The following is a 20,897-nucleotide window of genomic DNA, read 5'->3' on the forward strand; positions in this document are numbered from 1 at the left end:
CAAGACAAGACAATGATTAATTAATTTACACAAAGGTTTTTGTTTTTGGGCCACTAGATTTGCAATGTTCCCCCAAAAAGGGTGTTTGTGAGGTTTGGTCAGAGCCCAAAAGAAGAGCGCTCGTTATTATCGAAAGCTTGAAACTTGGAACAGCAATATATATTCTTTCGATTTCTACAAGGAACTGACAAGTTGACAACTTCCACTCCCATTTACGTAGGTTTTTCAGTTTCGCTCTGAACCTGTTTGCTGAAAGTCCAGAAAGAAAGAAAGAAAGAAAGAAAATGGCTGTTCTATCAGGATCAGTGGCCATGGTTAAGATTCCAGAGATTCAATTTCTTTCAGGTTGTTTCGTTATTCATTGTTATCATCGTCATTGCCGTAATGGGCACCCCTCAAAACTGTTCCTTTTTTTTTTTTTTCTGAACTACGCATTAATGTTTCTCACACTGCAAATGTATCTTCCGTGTTGTTCTCTATATCAGTTTTGATCCTATTTCCTCTGCTTTTGGTATTGTTTTGTTTTTGTGATTCTCACTTTTCACATTTTTTTACTCTATTATTATGATTCCTGAATCCTGTTGATTTCTAAATCAAACAGAAAATGTGAGCAAAATTTAAAGGATCTTTTAATTGATTGTGACTTAGTTGTCTAGCTCCAACCAATGGATAGCTTAATCAGAATCAAAACGTTAGGTTGAAATTTGATTTTCCTTGAGACTTGAGAGAACGCGATTTTGTTGATGGCTAAAAAACTCAATGATCCACTACAATTGGTAAACAATGATTGGCATGTGACAAATTTGTAATGTCTTAGTGTGCTAGGTTTTGTTGAGAAGAATGAAAGTGGCTATGTATCTTGATCTGATTGTGTACGTTGTCATTTGGAGGAGAATGTTGATACTCACATGCTTTGTTTTAATTTGCATTTTGTCATTTGTCAACATGTTTTGAATTTAACATTAGCATTTAGCAAAGTTTCTGGAAGCTTGTTATTAACATTTAAAATGATTTAATTTCAGGTTCTTTATCAAAACCAATGGATAAATGCTTCTTGAAAATCAGCTCTAGTGAATGCTTTCCAGGTTCCTCTGTTAGGGCTAAAGCAACGCATAAGCTACCACTTGTAGTACGAGCAAGGTACGACTAAGACGTGACTTTACGGTGCACCATTATTTTTTCACATGGTTATTGTTAGATATAAAACTGTTAGTGTGCCTGCACCTAGTAGATTAAGCTTTTGGTCGAGTTGGTCTTTGACAATTGACAGGAGATTAGAACTTGTACGACATTTTTTGTTTTGAATTTGATCATTCTTACAAAAGTTGAAATTGAGACTTTCAACACAAGGTAAGAGATCGATACATGCACTGCCGATGCTTCAAGCCCAAAGGTGTCTTGCATAAGGGGACATGATATATATAAAAATTATTTATATTTCTTTCCTAACTGTTTAAGCTTTTGAGAGCGCTGTTTCTTGACCACTATTTTTGGTATATAAACCTAACATATAATTTGCCAAGTGCCAACTAGGCAACCGCAAATGTTGCAAACTAATGGCTATTCTTAGTTTGTTTTTTATTGTGTGTTGTGATCATTGCTACTGTGAGTCATTTTACATATCTAAAGTAATACAAGCATAAGATATCTTTCATAGGGGATACATTGGGATTGTGTTAACTTTATAGTGTTTTTAATTGCTGTGCTGGTACAGTGGAGATGGTGGAAGACAAAATAGTGGAAATATCTTTGTTGGTGGCTTTGTATTGGGAGGACTGGTTGTTGGAGCATTAGGCTGTCTATATGCACCTCAGGTATGTCCTTCGAACCTGTTTTGTTCATTTTTTAAACTATTTGTTTTCTCTTCTTGAGCCATTTCATGATTTCACAAGGTATTTTGTTTCTCAGCTTTTTATCATTTATAAGTTTCTCACTATAACTACCGAATAAAAAAAGAGTATCCCCATTATCCATATATATACATTCTGCTGAATTTAGTCAGGAAAAAGAATACACTGCAGTCCCTTTTACTTTAACCCAATTTATGTATTACTCAAATCAGATGTGATCCCAGCAACTTAACTATACCTGCATCAAATTCAGTGTGATTTCTTCGTTTTCTATCAGCACATTTATACCGAACTTGACTCTATTTATGTTGACTCCCTTCGGTGTCATAAAAACTGCTTCTATTTCTTTTTCACATTATTTTTCCACTTGTATATATACACACACACACGAAAACACACTCCATTTACTTGATAGCAGTGGTCATATATATTTGTTTTTACATGAACCTTCTTTTATGAACTGCTGTTGAGCAGTATTTTATATGATGTTTTTAACTTAAAATGATTGTGTAATGAGTTTAGAGGCATATAAATATTTATCTTTGGCTTGCGTGTTATGAACTGTCCAGATAAGCAGGGCACTAGCTGCAGCTGACAGTACAGAAATCATGAAGAAACTTCCGAAATTTATGTACGATGAAGAAAAAGCTCTTGAGGTCAGGAATTAACCCTGCAATTATAATTCATTTGAACCATCTTCATCGAGTATTTTTCTTTTTCTAAACGTGTGCGAAACAGGAATAATACGAGTCTACAGACTATATAATATAACGAATTTACCTCCTACCCATTTACAATAAAACCATTACTGTCGAGAGATGTGTGGTTCATGAAAAGTTTTCACATTCTTGGGAATCTTATATTGTAAGATCATTCCGATATAAGATTTTTCGTGTAAAATTCCTAGGAATGTAAAAACATTCTTCTAACCACACGTTCTGTCAGTATTTCCCTGACAAAGTTTCAACAGAACTAAATTGCTGAAAAATACTAGAATTTTGGTAGTTCCCATGGCATATACTAGTTGAGCAACATAGGTGGTAAAGAAATGACTCTTGAGATTAAGCTTTATGTTATAATGCTAACTCTTAACTAACTCTGGCACATGCCATTAATTGATAATGACTTGTAAAGAGAATTTCTTTTACTAGTGGAGCAGAAGTTGTTCTTTGAATTTAGGACTTCTGATCTTTTTTACTAAAATTTTGAGTGGTCTATTTTCATGAATGGTGTACATATAAGTACTGTATTTTAATTTTGTTGTTATCCACTGTGATAAAAACAGAGGACCCGCAAGGTGCTGTCGGAGAAAATAGCCGAGCTGAATTCTGCCATTGATGGTGTTTCTGCACAGTTGAGGTCAGATGAACCCACGGAAACAGACGGCTACGTCGCAAGGTCAGAGGAAGTCGAATCATCTGTATAATGGATGAATTATTAGTGATTAGACCATATATTATTAGATTTAATCACAAACTATCGTATTCTTTTAATGATCTCGAAACTTTATCATCAAGTACTGGATTTTAATGTTTTATTAGTGAATTTTGCTTATCATAATCAAGTAATCAACTATTTCTTTTCCCTCTGGTTGAATAACTTTGCACCACCAATAAAGCATGGTTCTTGCTGAACTTAGGTTGAATGGCACAACTAAGAACATTAAAATGATGACTCCATATTACATTTGCATTATTGAATCCCTTCAGGTACATGTTGTGTAGGATCTGAAGTTGATCCTACATAGTATGTTCCAAACATAAGGTTGGGATTCATGCATAGGTGTTGAATTTCCCACAAGGTGATTCAACATCAATTCAGTTTTCATGGTTGGTTTGGTGCATAATTTTAAATTTTTAATGTCAATGTGATTTAAATCTTGAATTGATATTTGTGGGGGAGTCTCATTTAACTTTTTTTTGGTGGTAACAATGGAATATAGTGTTTTTTTCTTGTGTGTGTGTAGATTTATGTGTAATTTTACATTTCATCAAGTATATTTATAACATTTTTATTGTAAGTTTTGTAACTTCTATTTTACCCCAACCAAAGATATCATTGGATTTGGTAGTTGAATCAGAATATCAATATAAAAAAAATGTTTTATAACATACAACATAGCACTCTATATGCTAATGAGTAATAGCTCAAATAGCATAGTCTTTCCATACTCAATTAAGAGGTTGCGGGTTCGAGTCTCCTATCTTTGGTAAAAAAAACATAGTACTCTATATGAGCTGCCTACAGTGGGACCCTTGTTGTTTTGTTTATATGAGTCTATATGTGCTGCTACCCTGTAAATTCGTTAAATCTAAACTCTTCATTTGTTATATTTTATTTGTTATATTGGAATGAAGTTCAAAATAAAAAAATAGTATATAAATATTAAAAACAATATGTCTGTAAAAAAAATTATTGAACTTTAGAATTAAAATAAATAATACATAAAAAATAAGTTAAAAATTCATATAATTTTATTTTAAATATTTAAATAAATTTTAATATTTTTTTAGTATTTTTAATATTCTTTAGTACTCTAATAGGATTAATAGAATCATAATACAAAGTAAAAAAATATTTCATGTAAAAAAGAAATAACAATAACAATAAAAAAACTCATATAAATAAAAAAACAAAAATTTTATAAAAAACAATAATATGCATAAGAGAGTATTAAAAAAAATATTATAAAAAAAACAAACATATGAATAATAAGGATATAATTGGTACATACAACATAATTTTTAATCCAACGTGAAAAGCTAAACGGAAAAGCTAGAATTTATAACTTTTGGTAAATGTGGATTTAACATAGAAATCACTTCTGCTTTTAGAGGATAAAAATGTTGCCAAACACAAAGATGAAGCGTTCAAGAAGCTCAAACGCGCTTTTCTCTTCTCCAACGCAAATCCAAACACACCCTATGTCATTTGAATTATAACCTGTTGACAAAGAAAGAAATACTCTTAATTATATTTAAATAGAATAATTATTTATTAGGCTCATTCTTATACAAATAAAAATTTTTCTTAGTTTTATATCTGTAATATTTTATACCAATTAGCTTCAAAATTTAATTATTTTTTGAATAAATTAATAAAAAATAATACAAATAATTGTTTAAATAAAATTATATTTTAATTTTTCATTCTATTAAGTACAAGTTGAGGATAATCTGAAATAAAAGATAATGAATTTGTTATAACTGTCATGTATTTTGTGTCATCATTTGAGAATCATGGCGCCTTCATGGAGACCGGTTCTCAGTTTGGAGTTAGCCAACTAGCAGCAGCGACAGACAACGTCTTCCTTTTCTATGGCAGAAATTTTTTCGGCTTTGAAGGTCTATTTATAGTAGAGGTGGAATGGAGTGGGTTTAAGAGCATCAAAATCTGTGGCTAGACAAAACAATAGTAAAAACACCTACTAGTAAACAAAACAGTGAAAATGCTTGAAGACATCACATCAACAATAACAAAGTAATGGAGGAATTGGATTAAATTTTTCTGGGTATTTTTTTGTGTAAAGATAGTCATCTATTAAACGAGCGAATTAGTTCTTTTTTGTTAGTGTCGGTTTGTTTATTCACCCCCTAACAAAAAAAAATAATAACAATAATAAATAAATTTAATTTACCTAATCACTTTTGATAGTAGGTTAACTTTTAAAGAGTGCTGCACTCCCTATTTTACCTGGAGTGCACTAACTTTAGCCAGTTAATATATATTTGTGAATTTAATTTTTGTATATTGTCAGTATAAAATTTTTTTATATAGATATTAATAATATACTATTATATTAATAAAAGTAATTAATTTTTAAATGTATTATTTAAAAAATATCTAAATATATAAATCTGATTTATACTGGTAATATAATAAAACTAAATTTTATATTTATTTAAGTGTTAATATTTAAATAGCTTAAAATAAAAATTACTTAAACCAGAAATTGAGATAGAGGATTACAAGATGCAACAAATAAAATAATTTCTTGTCGTAAATTAGATAGTGTTTGTTTTCAAATATTATAATTAAAATTTAATATTGTGTTAGTAGCTAAATATTAGAATTAAAATTTCAGTTTTTGAAAAGTTACAATTTATATCTTTTTTTAAAGGTTTTTTTAAAAAAATATATATTTTTCACATAATAAATAAATAATATTTTTAAATAATTATACTCAAATATAATTAATAAATAAAAAAATTATTTTGTATAAATTATCCAAACATAAAATTATTTTTATTTTTTTATAAAATAAAAATTAAAAAAAACTTAATTTAAAAAAAAAACCTCACCTAAACAAACCTTTAAACAATAGTTATTAGCTCAATTTCTATAGGATAAAGAAAGAAAGTGTAGTCAAATATTGTCGTTGATATGATTGAACGTTAAAGTGAGTTGTGTAATTTGCAATGTTGAACTAGTGCATGCAAAGTATATAGGTAGTTATATAGTAAGAATTGATTGATGAGAAAGAAAAGTTGTCCACGATTCTATATCAATGAATCATGAACGAAGGATCTTCCAGCTTGGATTTCAGTAATCCTTGGCGGCACACAAATTTTACGCATAAAATTTGATTATTAATATAATGTTGCACGTTGTTAATACTACTACTTCTTCTGTCACTGCTGACGTGACTACTTTCCATAATTCCATCCACATCTCATGCATAATAATAATAATAATAATAATAATAATAATAATAATAATAATAATAATAGAAAAACAAAAAAATAAAGTATATTTTTTATTTTCAAAATTCGTTAAAATTTTAAAAATATTTTTAAATTTTATTTTGTTTTAATTTTATTTTAAAAAAATTTTATTTGTATCGAATATATTTTTGGTAATTAATTTTTAAAAGAATTAAGATAAATTTAATAATAATTTTACAAAATAATTTTTAATATAAACAAATTAAATATAAGTATTATTTATTATTGTCAGATTGATCTTGAATTTTTTAAAAATTATATTTAATGAAAATAAAAAATTTTAAAAATAAAATTAAAATAAAATAAATAAATATTTTTAAAATGTTTAATAAATTTTAGAAATAAAAAATATGTTATTCTAAACAAAATTAATTAACATCTTAATTATTATTTTTTAGTTGTCTATAAAATTTTCCAACTCAATAGACCAAAACTAATTTATCACATATCTAAATTCTATTTAAGTAAAATTTGTCGCAAATTAATAAATCGCTGTATATATAAGATAATATTTAAACTCATACTTATTTAACGGACAATTGAAATAATAAACTGATGGCTCGACCAACTCAATATTTTAGGTATTGGCTAACCACACATCCAGGAATATAGGAGCTTGCATGGGAAAGCGTGTATCTGACTGAATGAAAGTTGCCACCGTGTGGGTGAGTAGATTATACATATCCATAACCACAACCCCTTCAAAATTGGAGCGTGCAATCTCAAAAGTTTGGTGTACATTAAAAAAAAAAAAAAAGATGTTTTATTATACATATTCATAAAAATATTTGTATTATTTTCAAATTTAAATTAAAAATCTTTTGGTGTGTTGTGTTCATGTGATGGCCGGTAACGCGTGGTTGGTTGGTCAAAATTGAATCAAACCACAGTGTCATATAACAACTTGTTAGCCTTATTATATATTCTTTCGATTTCGATTTCCATAATCTCAATTTGCTCTCTTTCTCTAATCTCTCTATTTATATAATACAAGACCAGGTTTATTCTAAGCAAATACGTGCATTGAAGCTCAAGATTTCTTCTTCAACCGCGTTTCATATACCCTTTGATTCCCAGGTTTCATACTTCTCTTTCGATTCAGCTTCGTTATTATTGCATCTTTCAAGTGTTTAATTATTTTTTTCTTGGACAATTTACAAAGAATAATGAATTAGATACTAATTATCTTTTAATTTGAACCTAGTCAAACTAATTGGCATGATTATGGTGAAAACTCAGATGCAGTCAATTTTTCACGAAGTTGATAATTGAGAATCGTTAAATGATTTGAATGATTATTTTAGATTATTTTAGCATTTATATCAATAATTAAATTTATTTTATAATTAAAAAGTATACAAAAAGTGAATTTTTAATATATTTATCAAAACATAAAAAAAACTTTCTTTTTTCATTTTGTCATTAGAGATTGTGCTACAGGGAATGCGCATGAATGTACATAATATAAATAATTGAAGATTGTATATACTTTTCCTTATTCCAGTAAGCTGAGAATATGCGACTATATGTTAAGTAATTAATAATTTTTAGTTTTAGAATTCAAAAAATAATCGAATATGTGAATTAGCTGTAACCAGTTAAGTCAATCAAAGTTTAATTGGATCTGTGACCTCCACATTGTCCTTTTTAAAATTAAACTTTTAATTATAATCAAACTTCCAGGTTGTTTTTTCTTTTCCGTATCTTTTTAATTCGTATTAATATTTTGGCCAGTTGCCCAATTGTACCTAATTTTGTGCTAATATCTGTTGATCTTATCTTTTAAGTATTTCTTAAATTCCATAATATATGTTACTTTAAACTGACAAATCAAAATAAATTGTTTTAAAAAATAAAAAATAATTTATACATTATATAAACTTTTTTTTTTTGTTTTTGTGTTTTTGTTTTGTTCAAACACTAAAATAAAATAACATTATTCTATGTTTAACATGACAAATCAGAGTTAGTATTTAGTATTAAAGAATCCAAAATCAATATATAGGGTAAAAAATTATATCTCAAAAATTAATATGAAAAATTTTAAATTTAAAAAACTAAATAACCACTCTATGAATTTGTTGGGGTGCACATGAAGACTTGCATTGTTAGTTTGACATTGAAAAAAAAATGTAGAGCTTTTAGATGTTTATTTAAGGTTAATTAATATATGATCGATGGTGTGAGAAAAACGTGGCGGCAAGGACATGAACATTATTGTATTTGTCGGTTTAGCAGCCACCACCATAAGTCAAATATACTCAATCTCCTCTTATATAAATATAATAAGGATCTCGCTAGGGAGACAATGGACTATTTGTACAATGTGTACTGGCTATTTAGAATAAACATCTGAGTACAAGGGATAATAAACATCTTCTCAAAAAATTAGTTTAATTTTTGGGTTCACAAAATATCGAACTCTTGACCTTTTAGATCTAGCGCTTTAATACCATATCATGATACCACTCATCCCAAAAGCTTCAGCTGATAGGAAAATGTAACACTAATGATTATATCTCTAATACTCCATAAACTTCCATTATACACTTTGTATAAATATTTCATTGGCTCCTCATACTTTCCCATATAATAATATAAACCTATTATCTTATTGTAATTTTATATATACATAAGCTATACGTGATCAATAAATAATTCAAACAAAGATTTCATTATTCATATTTTAATTTTTATGTAAACCGTTTTCAGGTTGCGAATAGATAACTATTAAATAAATTTATTATCTAAAATTTAATTTTAAATGTTATATTTTATATTCAAATAAGATAAGGCAAATCATTGTAATTGTATTAAATTATGGGAAGAAAATATTTATACAAATCAGTTAAAATAAAAATTGGTTCATGAATTAACTAATTTATATTTTTATGTAGTTCATATTTTTATGTAATTTGAATTAGGATAATTCAAATTAAATACAAATAAAATTTGAATTATGCTATTTTGAACTACATAAAAATATAAACTAATTGATTCATGAACCAATTTTTATTTTAGTTGATTTGCGTAAATATCTCCTCCACATGACTTAATACAGTGATTTGCCCAATAAGATATATAGATATTCATTTTATGTGCTAAGTACACCAACATACAATTAGACTTATTATGAGATGCTTAAAAAATCAGAATAATTATCAAACTAATAACATTACCAATATTCTAAGAATCGAGACTAAAAAGAGAAGGAAACAAATTAAAATTAAAGTCTTTAAGCCTCATCATCAAAATTGTTGGCGTTTACATATAAAACACATCAAACATAGGATTTTTTTTATATGATTGAGTGGAAAGAATAATTACTTAATTAGAATATCTAATAACCAAAATGAATTAGTCTTCTTATTGGGGGGAGTCATCATTCATCAACTTCATTTAAACTAGTTACTACCTGGACAATAATAATTTCTCATCGTACCATGTTTTCTCATGTTGCTTTCAACCACTTGTTCATTCCAATTTAAAAAAATTAATTATAATAAGTGGCAAAAAGGACAAAACACATAGAATGAAATGGACCTTTCTATTTGGGGGAGGTAGCATCTAGCCACCTAGGATGTGATTTATAATGTGAACATTTTAATATTTTAATAATTTTATACACACAACACAATAATATAATAGCATTGTCTCCAACTAGGTTGAAATTTGAAAAATTCAAACCTACCAAAAAAAAAATTCTTTGGACTCGTTGAGATTTAACCAATAAACTGTGAGTACTAATTATATATTAATCTTAAAAATTTTATATTGATTTTTTAATCAATAATAAAAATAAACACATAAATGTGATAATGGTACTGTTTGATAAGAGTCTTAATCCAATGTAATGAATTGTTATTTAAACTCTAGAGTATTGGTTGGGCCAATTTTTAGGCCAATACTCAAAGTATTCAATAATATAATAAATTGCAATAGTGACTTTTATCTATTGATTGTTATATTGTAGCTGTTTCATTCCACTTTCCACATGCATGTGCAAGTGGCAAATTAAGATCATGTTAAGCTTAATTACGTAATGCTAGTTATACTTCCAATTTAACAAGTTGTTAATATTTTGTAACTGGTAATTAACAAAAAATAGTTAGTTATTCCAAGTTGGAAAGAAGTACACGGCTCTGTGACTAGCCGCAAATTCAATTAAATCAAAAGATAATAATTATGTCTTAGTAAATAACTAAATATAAACGTGAAAACTCAGGTGCAGTCGACTTCACGTAAAATTGATACATGAGAATCGTTATATAATTTGACTGATTTGACTAAATTTTTATCTAATGGCTCTCAGATATCAATTTCACGTGAAGTCGACTACACCTGAGTTTTCATATTCTTTTATTGTATGACATAAACTGCAGCATGGGAGTTTTATCAACTTTGTTGTTTGCTTCTTTGTTCTGAGTTATGTCTCCATTTGTTGTTATTAGAATGATCCTTCCCCTATTCTCTCTTTGCCTCAGTGTTTTTCTTCTTACCCATCTTCACTTCATTCTACTATAAAAAAAAAGGAGTCAAATTCATAATGCAATTGGTGGCCATCATGAATCACCATAATCTAATTAATTAGTCATAAGGTTTTTGTCCTTAATTGGTCACGCTTTTAATTATATATTTCCTGTGACATGTTTCTAACGTTGTGCCTCCCCTTCTTCTTAGAATTGAAGAATCTATATATATTGATTGGGACCAAAGAAAAGGAAGAGAACAGAGAAAATGGGGTTCTTGGATCTGTTGGTGGTGGCTTCAATGCCAGTTCTTCAGGTTCTACTAATCAGTGGATTAGGAGCACTCATGGCAACTCAGTATTTTGATAATCTTCTTTCTCCAAACTTTAGGAAATCATTGAATAAGGTAATTAATATGCATTTAATTTGTTACAAATGCAAGGACAAAATTTGTAACATTTGTTTGACCATTTTTATATGCAGGTTGTGTTCCTTGTGTTCACTCCTTCACTTGTGTTTTCCAGTTTTGCCAAGAGTGTTACACTTGAAGATATGATATCATGGTATATATGATAAGCAGGATTTTACTTTTCTTCAAAGCTTTGCATTTTTATCACATTGCCATTTGTACCCTTTTCACTGGATTTAATTCTGTGCAGGTGGTTTATGCCTGTTAATGTTGGACTTACATTCTTAATTGGAGGCATCATAGGATGGATACTTGTGAAATTACTCAAGCCTAATCTCAAAGTAGAAGGCCTTATTATTGCTGCATGTTCATCAGGTACCATAACTTTGAATTATATCTAAACAATTAAAAACTTCATAGTTGAGAGTCGTTAAATGATTTGACAGGTTTGACTAAATTATTATTTAACGCTCTCGACTATCAACTTCACATGAAGTTACCTGAGTTTCTATCTTAAAAGATTTTGATTTCGAGTTTATGGTTCTTTTGATTAGGAAATATGGGAAACCTTCCTCTTGTGATTGTACCTGCTATCTGTAATGAGAGTGGAGGTCCATTTGGTGAAAAGGAAATTTGTCACAACAATGCACTCTCTTATGCATCTTTCTCTATGGCGGTATTTGATCTTTTTCTACACTCTAAAACTATTTTCTTGAAGAGTTTGAAGTGCAAAATGGATCTGGTTTTGCATTTCAAGCACTTCCCCTTCACTCATTTTCGCTCGAAAATCAAAATACTTAATGGTTTTTTGTATTGATTGTAGCTTGGTGGCATATTCATATGGACCTATACTTATAGGACCATAAGAAGCAGAGCAATGAAATTCAAGGCACTTGAGGCTGCTGATCTTATCATAAAGGTACCCAACAATGGTCTTGATTCCAATGCAGAAACTGCTCTTCTCAAGGGACACAACAATGAGAATGTAGCCGTAGAAGTGCCGCCGCCGCTGTCCGATTATGTTGGAGACTTTGAAAATCAAAATGTAAGAATTAATCCTATGAAGTTGATTAGTCCCACAATATGAAAGTGATCTTCTGAAATTTTAGTACTTGCTTTAGTAAACAAGCATAATTTCCTAGATCATTTTTACTAGATTATAAAATGAGTCTGATTTTGCAGGTTGTAGACCATGATCATACTAGTGTGAAAGGAAAAGAATCATTTTGGCATAAAATGACAGAATTTCTGAGTGAACTTTTGGAAGAACTAATGTCACCTCCAGCAATAGCTACAGTGAGTTCCTCCTTTCTTTCCTTCTACTTATTTTTTCTTGTTTCATGTTTTTCGGCCGATTAGTATTATTTGAACATAGTCATGATCATATTTTGTGAAGACGTATCATCCGTCCACTATCAGATGAGGTGCGAGCTTCACTTACATTATTGGAATGAACTCGTCCTTGTCTGATGGTGGATAGGAAAGATTTCGGCCCAAAATACAAACGAAAACTTTACTTAAATTGGTTACTGATAAAAAATTTTCTCTCTTATGATTCCATAATCAGTTCGTTGGTTTCATCTTTGGTGCTGTTACATGGCTAAGGAACTTAATAATAGGAGACAATGCTCCATTTAGGGTGATCCAAGATTCTCTTCAATTATTGGGGTATGTGCCTTAAATTTTCTCACAAAACCAAACATGTTGTCAAGTTTTACATGCCACAAAGTAAACTGATTTTGAATTTAATGATCCTTCAGGAATGGGACAATTCCTTGCATCACTCTTTTGCTTGGTAGTAACCTCACTCAAGGTATACAAAAGAAACTAGAAGCTATAGATAGATATCTTGAGCAACAAGAAAAACAAATTGTTTTGTTAACTTTTTCTCTTGAACTCATGCAGGGTTTAAATCAACAAGTGTGAAGCCATTGACCTTGTTCTGCATCATCATTGCCAGACTTTTCTTGCTTCCTGTTATTGGTTTGTTCATCGTCAAGGCGGCAGCGAATTTCGGCTTCCTCCCGGTGGATCCTTTGTTCCAGTACGTCCTAGTGATGCAATATGCCATGCCACCAGCAATGAATATCAGTAAGTGACTCATTCCATGAATTCTTTTAGTTGAAGTTTAACTTGTTCTTGCATTGCCCAAAATACTAACCAAAACACATCCAACAACTTAGGGTGCATTTGATTTGCGTTTTAAAAATAAAAAGAGGAGTGTTAGGAAGACAGCAACTTTTGTGATTTGTAGCCATCAAATAGCCATCAATGATGATTTTAATGGTGTAAGATTTCATCCAATGACTCACTTTTCTTTGCTGGTTACATACTGGCCAGAATTTAATAAAGTTGCTGGCTCCCTAGACTTTTCCAAATAGAAATACAAACCAAACATATTACATATCCTAATGCTTGAAAGTAACAAAGTCATTCCTGACTACTCTTCAAAAAACAAGAGACATATAAATTTATGATTTTCAAATCTAAGAGTTACTTGTTGGTAACAGTATTAGATGATATTTATGCAGGTACCATGGCTCAGTTGTTTGATGTAGGAAACGAAGAGTGTTCAGTTATCCTACTGTGGACATATGGTGCTGCAGCCATAGCACTCACAGCTTGGTCAACATTTCTTTTGTGGGTCTTGGCTTAATTGGTCAAATGAAGGAACAAGAAATGTTATCAATATTCTTTTCAGTGCAATTTTGGCATTCTTTGCTTCACTCAAATTCATCTTTGGAGGAGTAGCCATTTCAATTGTGTACCTTAATGTATAATTCTTTTAATTCTACCCGTCGTTTTAGGTGAAAAAAAAAACAAAGAAGATTAATTTTTTAGGGAAAAAAAGGTAGGGGAAAATCCATGTATTTTCATTATAGTGTCATTTAATTCACTTTAGGTTCTTCGTATGTATATAATATAATTAAATTATATATATTTTTTTGTAGAATAAACGATTGCTTAATTCCAAACAAGTTTCTCTTAATTCATTGCCAAGTTTATCTATTGTTAATACGATTAATTTCTCGTTGAATTATGTTTCATGTCTAAGATAGACCTCTTAACACTTGATTCAAAAAATGACTTTCTTTGTTTGCTCAATCAGATTTTTTCAAAAAATAACTCTTAAATTATATATATTTTTCACTTATTAAATTTAATAACAAAATTTTGTAATCTATGTGTAGATATTTTAACCTATTCACATCCTAAAAGGTTAAATCAAATTTTTATAATGGTTTTTGAAATTCATAATTTATATTATTTTAGTCTTTTAGATTTAAAATTTATTATATTGGTCTCCAAAATATCATATTGACGATCTCAAATCTTTTTAATATTTGATTTAACTAACGAAAAATATTGAGTTAATTTTGAATTATCATATTAAAACATATAACTAAATGATATCTTTTTATTTTAGTTCTTAAATAAAGCAAAAACGAAATCGTTTTAAAAAATAAAAAATATAATAATTTGTATATTATATAATTTTTTTATTTTATTTAATTAGCAAAACAAAATGATGTTATTCAGTCTTGTATTCAGCATAAAGCATAAGAAGTCAATCAAGTCAATATTTAATTTGTTGATTTATTACTAGAAAATTTCTAAAAATTAATATAATGTCTAAAATTAAATATAAAAAACTAGTATAAATAAATTTAGAAAAAGTATTAGGAACTAATATTAATTGTGCACAATGAATTAAAAAAAAGGTAAAATTAAAAATTAAAAAATGTAGTATTTACGGTTATTTCTAATCTTACCGTAATTTTCGATACACGTCCAAAACTCCCCGTCATCTTCTCTGGTTCTCATCTCGCGTCACTGAGTTTCTCGCCGGTCATATCAAGGCCGCCGCATCTTCCCACCGACACTGTCCTCACCTTCGCCAGTCAACCCGATGCGTCTCGCCCTCCGACTGCTGCCGCTGTTTTCGTGCCTCTCTTTCGAACCGGCTTCGCTTTCTCCCATTCCTTCAAACCTCTTCTCACCGATGATACCACCATGCTCTTCTTCTTCTTCGGATCCAAGCATGGTTAGCTTCTTTCATGATGTGAGCCATATGCTTCACAACAGTGCCGCTTTTGTCATGACTAGTCCTTTAAAATTATATTTTACCACAATAATAATTTCTTCTGTTTATTCATCTTCTTCTTTTATTTTAATGGTCAATTTAGGATGATCATTTTAGTAGGTATGCAGATGATTATTTTATTTTTATGTAGACGATTATTTTGATTGGATTGAGTTTTATATATAATTAAAATATGTTAGATGTTCAATTCATTAGGTATATGGATGATTATTTTTATCGGATGGTCATTTTTATTAAGGGTGAGTGGCGTGTAGCAAGCCAAGTAACGAACGATGAAATGGGATGATTATTGATGAAGGTGGGGTGACCACCAGTTGAAAAAGAAGAGAGCATTGAAGAATTTCAAATAGTTATTTTTTTGAAATAACTAACTGGATTTTTTAAAAATTTAAAATTTGAAATTAGAGAATTTAAAATTTGATGTGAAATAATTGAACAAGAGTTTTTAAATTTATTTTTGTGGGTAATTTTTATTTTTAACTCATATTAGACTAAATAAATAGTTCATTATATACATTGTACGGTTCTAGTAGGACTCATAAATCTAAATTAAAAAAATTAAAATAGTAAAAGAAGTGAATAATGTTAAACAATACTGAGCATTTGGTAAACAGAAAAGCTCAGAAATCTGACCAGCTTGGATCTCCGTGCTTGATTCCCGGTTGTTGCGCCACGCACACATGAAAATTTGTCTCTTCATCTTCCATTTCTTCGTGTTGTCGATTCTCGCAGCTCAAATATCCTTCTCAGATTCACACGCCTCTGACCTCTCTCTTCTCCACCACCATACCAACCGTCAACCTGCTACGGGCCTCATTGCAGCCCTAGATGGCACTCTCTATCTGCTCGACACTGATTCCGGCAGGGTAATTTGGTCATTCTCCACTGGTTCCCCCATCTACCATTCCTACCAGGCACCTCTCAATTCCGCCAATGAATCTGGACTCATCGAATGCGGTGATGATTGGGAACTCATCCTTCATCACAACCACTTTGGTAAAACGGTATCTTTTTAACCCTATCGCTTCAATTTAATCCTTGTTAGGGTTTATTCTCATGCTTTTAAGCTTCGTAATCAATGCAATTTCTGTGTTGAAACTCTTTCTTGTGACAGTCCCTGTTGCTTTCTTGTGCCTGCAGAGGCTCTCGGAATCTATTGCTGATTATGTTGCGGATACGCCTGTTATGTCAGAAGATGGGGCAGTTGTTCTTGGATCCAAAAGAACAACTGTCTTTGAAGTTGATGCTAAAACCGGAAGGCTTGTAAGAAGTTATACCATTGCAGCCTTTGATGATTCGTCCGCCGCCGGCTGGAGTGATGACAGGAAGAATGTGGCTACTGACATTGGTACAAGCAGTAGTGAGCTTGCTGATCCTGCACAGCTTAATCCGCCGGAGTTTTTACTCAAGATATTTAGGACTGATTATCTTTTGCAATCTGTTGGTCCTGGATCTGGAATGGTTTTGTGGACCATGAAAGTAGCTGAATTTAAGGCTGTATTACATTGCCAACATGATGAGTATCCTTCTGACCGGGTGTCATTCGAGGCAGGAGGTCAATATGCTTTCGACAGTGGCTTACGTTTTGCTATGCCGTATGCATGTCATGACAGAAAACTAAAAGATGTCTATCGCCAAAGGAAGAATTTTCTGCTAGAACATGGCAACCCTGAAAGATTATCCGAGGGTTATCAAGAGTTTGATATGCTCCCAACCCCTTCTTCAGAACTGATGCTTCCATTGCAACCTAACAAAAATAGGGTTCCCCATGGTCCTAATAGTAAAATGATGCTTCCTGGGGCCGTGCTAAATCATTTGCCTGCTTTGCCACCGAAAATCAACTATGATAACAATGATCATGCAGTAATGCTCCACCGGTTTCCTATGGATATGGCTGGACCTGGTAAAATTGATGTGAGCAATGGGATTGAATGGTCAACAACATCAGCTCTTATATTGTTTATAGGATTTATTCTCTGCATTTTGATCTTTTGCTTCTGCCTTAAGAAAAAGAGAGTGCAGAAGGACCAAAACATTGAGGCAATTTTAAAAAGTCCTTCTAAGAAAAAGAGAGCACGTAAGTCTGGAAGGAATGCCATCGTTGTTGACAAACAGGATAGGAATTCATTGCCAGCTGAGGAGGATATACTGACAAATAATGTTGATGGACGGAAGATTGGTAAACTAATTGTACTAAACAAAGAAATTGCTAAGGGTAGCAATGGTACCATTGTTCTGGAGGGGATATATGAAGGTCGGGAAGTTGCTGTCAAACGTCTTGTTCAAGCTCATCATGATGTAGCCAGCAAAGAAATCCAAAACCTTATTGCATCTGATTGCCATCCAAACATTGTTCGATGGTATGGGGTCGAATATGATAATGATTTTGTTTATCTTGCTTTGGAGCGTTGTATATGCAACTTGGATGATTTGATTCAAAATTACTCTGATATATCAGAAAACCCAGTGCATAGCAAGGATCAAGGTTCTAAGATTGTTATAAAGGCTCAGGTGGAGACAGGGAAGGATGACGTGCAATATCTTTGGAAAGCAAGTGGCCATCCATCATCGCTATTACTTAAACTAATGAGGTTAGTAAAACAACTTATTTGATGCAAAATGCATAGATGTGACAAATGTGATAAGAGTTGTAACAACTCTTTCTCTGCCAAAGCATCAGAAATAATGAGGAAAGTTATTGGACTAGATATAATACCTGAGCCATTTTTTGAAACAAGCAACATGTCTCGTGCATGGGTTGTTGAATTGCTTATCAATAAAAACTAGTACAACAATTTCTGATATTAATCACTAACGCCTGAAGAAGCAAGGTTTTATGGGGTATTTAAGTTTTAAGGATAAGAAAATTTATCCAATTAATGTTGTGTCGAAGAGTGTTGCCTCAATCAAAAGAGATGGTCATGAATGTGGATGCCAGTCTAAGGTAGGGTTTTCATAAAGAGATGATGACAAAATTGACTAGAATAATTTGGAGGAAAGTTTGAATCTTAAAGAGGATGGAAAGAATACAAGCATGGCATAATAAAGCAAGAAAAAGACTACTAAACCTAAACCACTAAGAATGCACACAAAAGACTTGATTTGTTTACATTTTGATAGTCACAGTTCAAATATGGATGTTAATCTCAAGTTTTTATTTTGCACCCATCTGTTATGCGGTTTTGTGTGCCTGCACATGTGGGTGGCTTTTTTTTTTTTCCTCTGTTCTAATTACATCTACAAGTTCACTTTTTTATTGCAACACAGGGATGTAATTTCTGGGCTTGCTCATTTGCATGAACTAGGAATAATACACCGGGATTTGAAACCCCAAAATGTTTTGATAACCAAAGAAAGATCACTATGTGCAAAGCTTTCTGATATGGGAATTAGCAAACGCCTTCTTGAAGATATGTCTACGTTGGGTCATAGTGTTACTGGTCAGCACACTGGATCTCTTACAAGATTTTATTTCTGCTTCTAAGCATTGATTATGTAAATTGTCAGTGGTTTCTAGCATTAGATGAATCTATCCTATATCAGTTTGGTGATTGATAAATCATGGTAGTTGGAATTTTTCTCTTATTTTTCTTGTTTTGGTTTTGCTTAGTTCTACAAGAAAAGCTTTTATACCAAAAGTTTTCTGTTTTTTAATAATTAACCTTTCTGAAACAAAGTAAGTTAATCTGAAACCTGCATTTAGTTTAATAGTGTAATGGCATATTGTAGGATGTGGGAGTTCAGGGTGGCAGGCACCAGAGCAGCTTGTTCAAGGACGCCAATCACGAGCTTTAGATTTGTTTAGTTTGGGATGTGTCCTATTTTTCTGTATGACTGGGGGAAGACATCCATTTGGAGAGCGCCTTGAGCGCGATGTTAATATTCTAAAAAATCGAAAGGATCTCTTTTTAATAGAGTCCATTCCAGAGGCAGAGGACCTTATCTCTCGTTTATTAAACCCTGATCCGAATTTAAGGTATATTGTTACCCATTCATTGTTATTTAAAGAGCATGAATACCTATATTAAAGTACATTATGTAGATTAAATGTGTTATCTATTTCAAAACCATGTATATTTTTCAAGAGTCAATTTTATTTAAAAATTATCCTGCTTTGATGAATTTACAACTCCACTAAAGTTGATTTCATTTATTAACAGGCCAAAGGCAATTGAAGTGTTGCACCATCCTCTTTTCTGGAGTTCTGAGATGAGACTTTCATTTCTTCGAGACGCCAGTGATAGGGTGGAACTTGAGGACAGAGAGACTGATTCTGATCTTCTTAGGACATTAGAAAGCATTGCACCAATGGCTTTAGGTGCAAAATGGGACGAAAAGATGGAACCGGCTTTCATTACTAATATTGGTCGTTACAGAAGATATAAATATGACAGTGTTCGAGACTTATTAAGGGTCATGAGAAACAAGCTAAATCATTATAGAGAATTACCTCAAGAAATTCAGGTTTTGTCTTGAACTAGAACTTTTTACTTAGTTTTTTAAAAAAAAAAAAAAGATTTGAGGATGAGTCTTATTTTCTACCATTTTGGCTGAGCAGGAACTTGTAGGATCTGTTCCAGAAGGATTCAATGACTATTTTGCAAGTCGGTTCCCAAGGCTCTTGATTGAAGTATACAGAGTTATATACGAATATTGCAAGGAAGATCAATGTTTTCAAAGGTATTTTAGAGACAATTAGTGCTTTAGTTTTGTTTTAATGACCATAAATTATATACAAAGTGAATGAACAGGTTCAGAGAGGCCATGGAACAATCACATCGACATGGTTAACTAGCACTAGTCTAACAGTGTAATATATTACTGTAATACGATGTATGTATTCGCCAATTAGTAATACAGGAAAGTTATGATTTAATGTATATAATGTATAATCTATGATCTTAGGTTTTAGACGACACTATGACCCTTTGACAGTCTGAATTTTTCTGTTGTTTTATTTCGACAAAAAATAAGTTAAATGGACAATTTTTGTAATATAAATAGGCTCTCTTTAAATCTTCAATAATAGATCCTCTAATATTTAAATATAAAATTTATTTGGACAATTTATTCTTAATTTTCAATCAAATCCTCTAATATTTCTCCACCATCTTCTCATGCCATACACACCAAAGACCAAACCAACCCTCCATGTTCAAACCTCACATACAGACATACTTATACACATTAATTAAAGTTATGTAGCATCTTAAATAAATAACAAAGAAAATAAAGTAATAAATTCAATTTTATAAAAAAATTATTAGTAAAGTAATAAATATATCAAAGAAAATGTTTTAATAATTTAAAAAATGTGTGATGTCTTGAGATCAAATTTTA

At 30.9% G+C, this 20,897-nt stretch overlaps 3 protein-coding genes across 4 annotated transcripts; all 3 read left to right on the forward strand.

Moving 5' to 3' along the window:
* The first annotated feature begins 167 nt into the window (after nt 1-167).
* Nucleotides 168-3,434, forward strand: LOC107487333 (uncharacterized). The gene is made up of 5 exons (XM_016107950.3): nt 168-345; nt 1,023-1,140; nt 1,715-1,814; nt 2,420-2,506; nt 3,136-3,434. Exons 1-5 carry the CDS (start codon nt 285-287, stop codon nt 3,274-3,276), a joined length of 507 nt encoding a protein of 168 aa, XP_015963436.1. The 5' UTR covers nt 168-284; the 3' UTR covers nt 3,277-3,434.
* A 4,079-nt stretch (nt 3,435-7,513) lies between these two features.
* Nucleotides 7,514-14,420, forward strand: LOC107487391 (protein PIN-LIKES 7). Of its 2 annotated transcripts, none has more exons than XM_016108019.3 (11): nt 7,514-7,651; nt 11,255-11,449; nt 11,527-11,606; nt 11,703-11,827; nt 12,007-12,128; nt 12,276-12,497; nt 12,635-12,748; nt 13,020-13,120; nt 13,213-13,265; nt 13,358-13,543; nt 13,984-14,420. In XM_016108019.3, the coding sequence occupies exons 2-11, from the start codon at nt 11,312-11,314 to the stop codon at nt 14,106-14,108; spliced, it is 1,266 nt and encodes a 421-aa protein (XP_015963505.1). In that variant the 5' UTR covers nt 7,514-7,651; nt 11,255-11,311; the 3' UTR covers nt 14,109-14,420. The 2 variants fall into 2 exon arrangements, with proteins under 2 accessions (XP_015963505.1, XP_015963504.1); XM_016108018.3 differs by lacking the exon at nt 7,514-7,651 and adding an exon at nt 11,055-11,172.
* Nucleotides 14,421-16,165: 1,745 nt separating this feature from the next.
* On the forward strand, nt 16,166-20,558 carry LOC107487392 (serine/threonine-protein kinase/endoribonuclease IRE1a). Its single transcript, XM_016108021.3, has 6 exons — nt 16,166-16,561; nt 16,698-18,148; nt 18,825-18,997; nt 19,287-19,533; nt 19,718-20,021; nt 20,116-20,558. The coding sequence occupies exons 1-6, from the start codon at nt 16,238-16,240 to the stop codon at nt 20,254-20,256; spliced, it is 2,640 nt and encodes an 879-aa protein (XP_015963507.1). The 5' UTR covers nt 16,166-16,237; the 3' UTR covers nt 20,257-20,558.
* The last annotated feature ends 339 nt before the right edge of the window (nt 20,559-20,897 follow it).

Source organism: Arachis duranensis, chromosome 5, assembly GCF_000817695.3.
Source record: "Arachis duranensis cultivar V14167 chromosome 5, aradu.V14167.gnm2.J7QH, whole genome shotgun sequence".
In the NCBI taxonomy this organism is placed as follows: Eukaryota; Viridiplantae; Streptophyta; class Magnoliopsida; order Fabales; family Fabaceae; genus Arachis; species Arachis duranensis.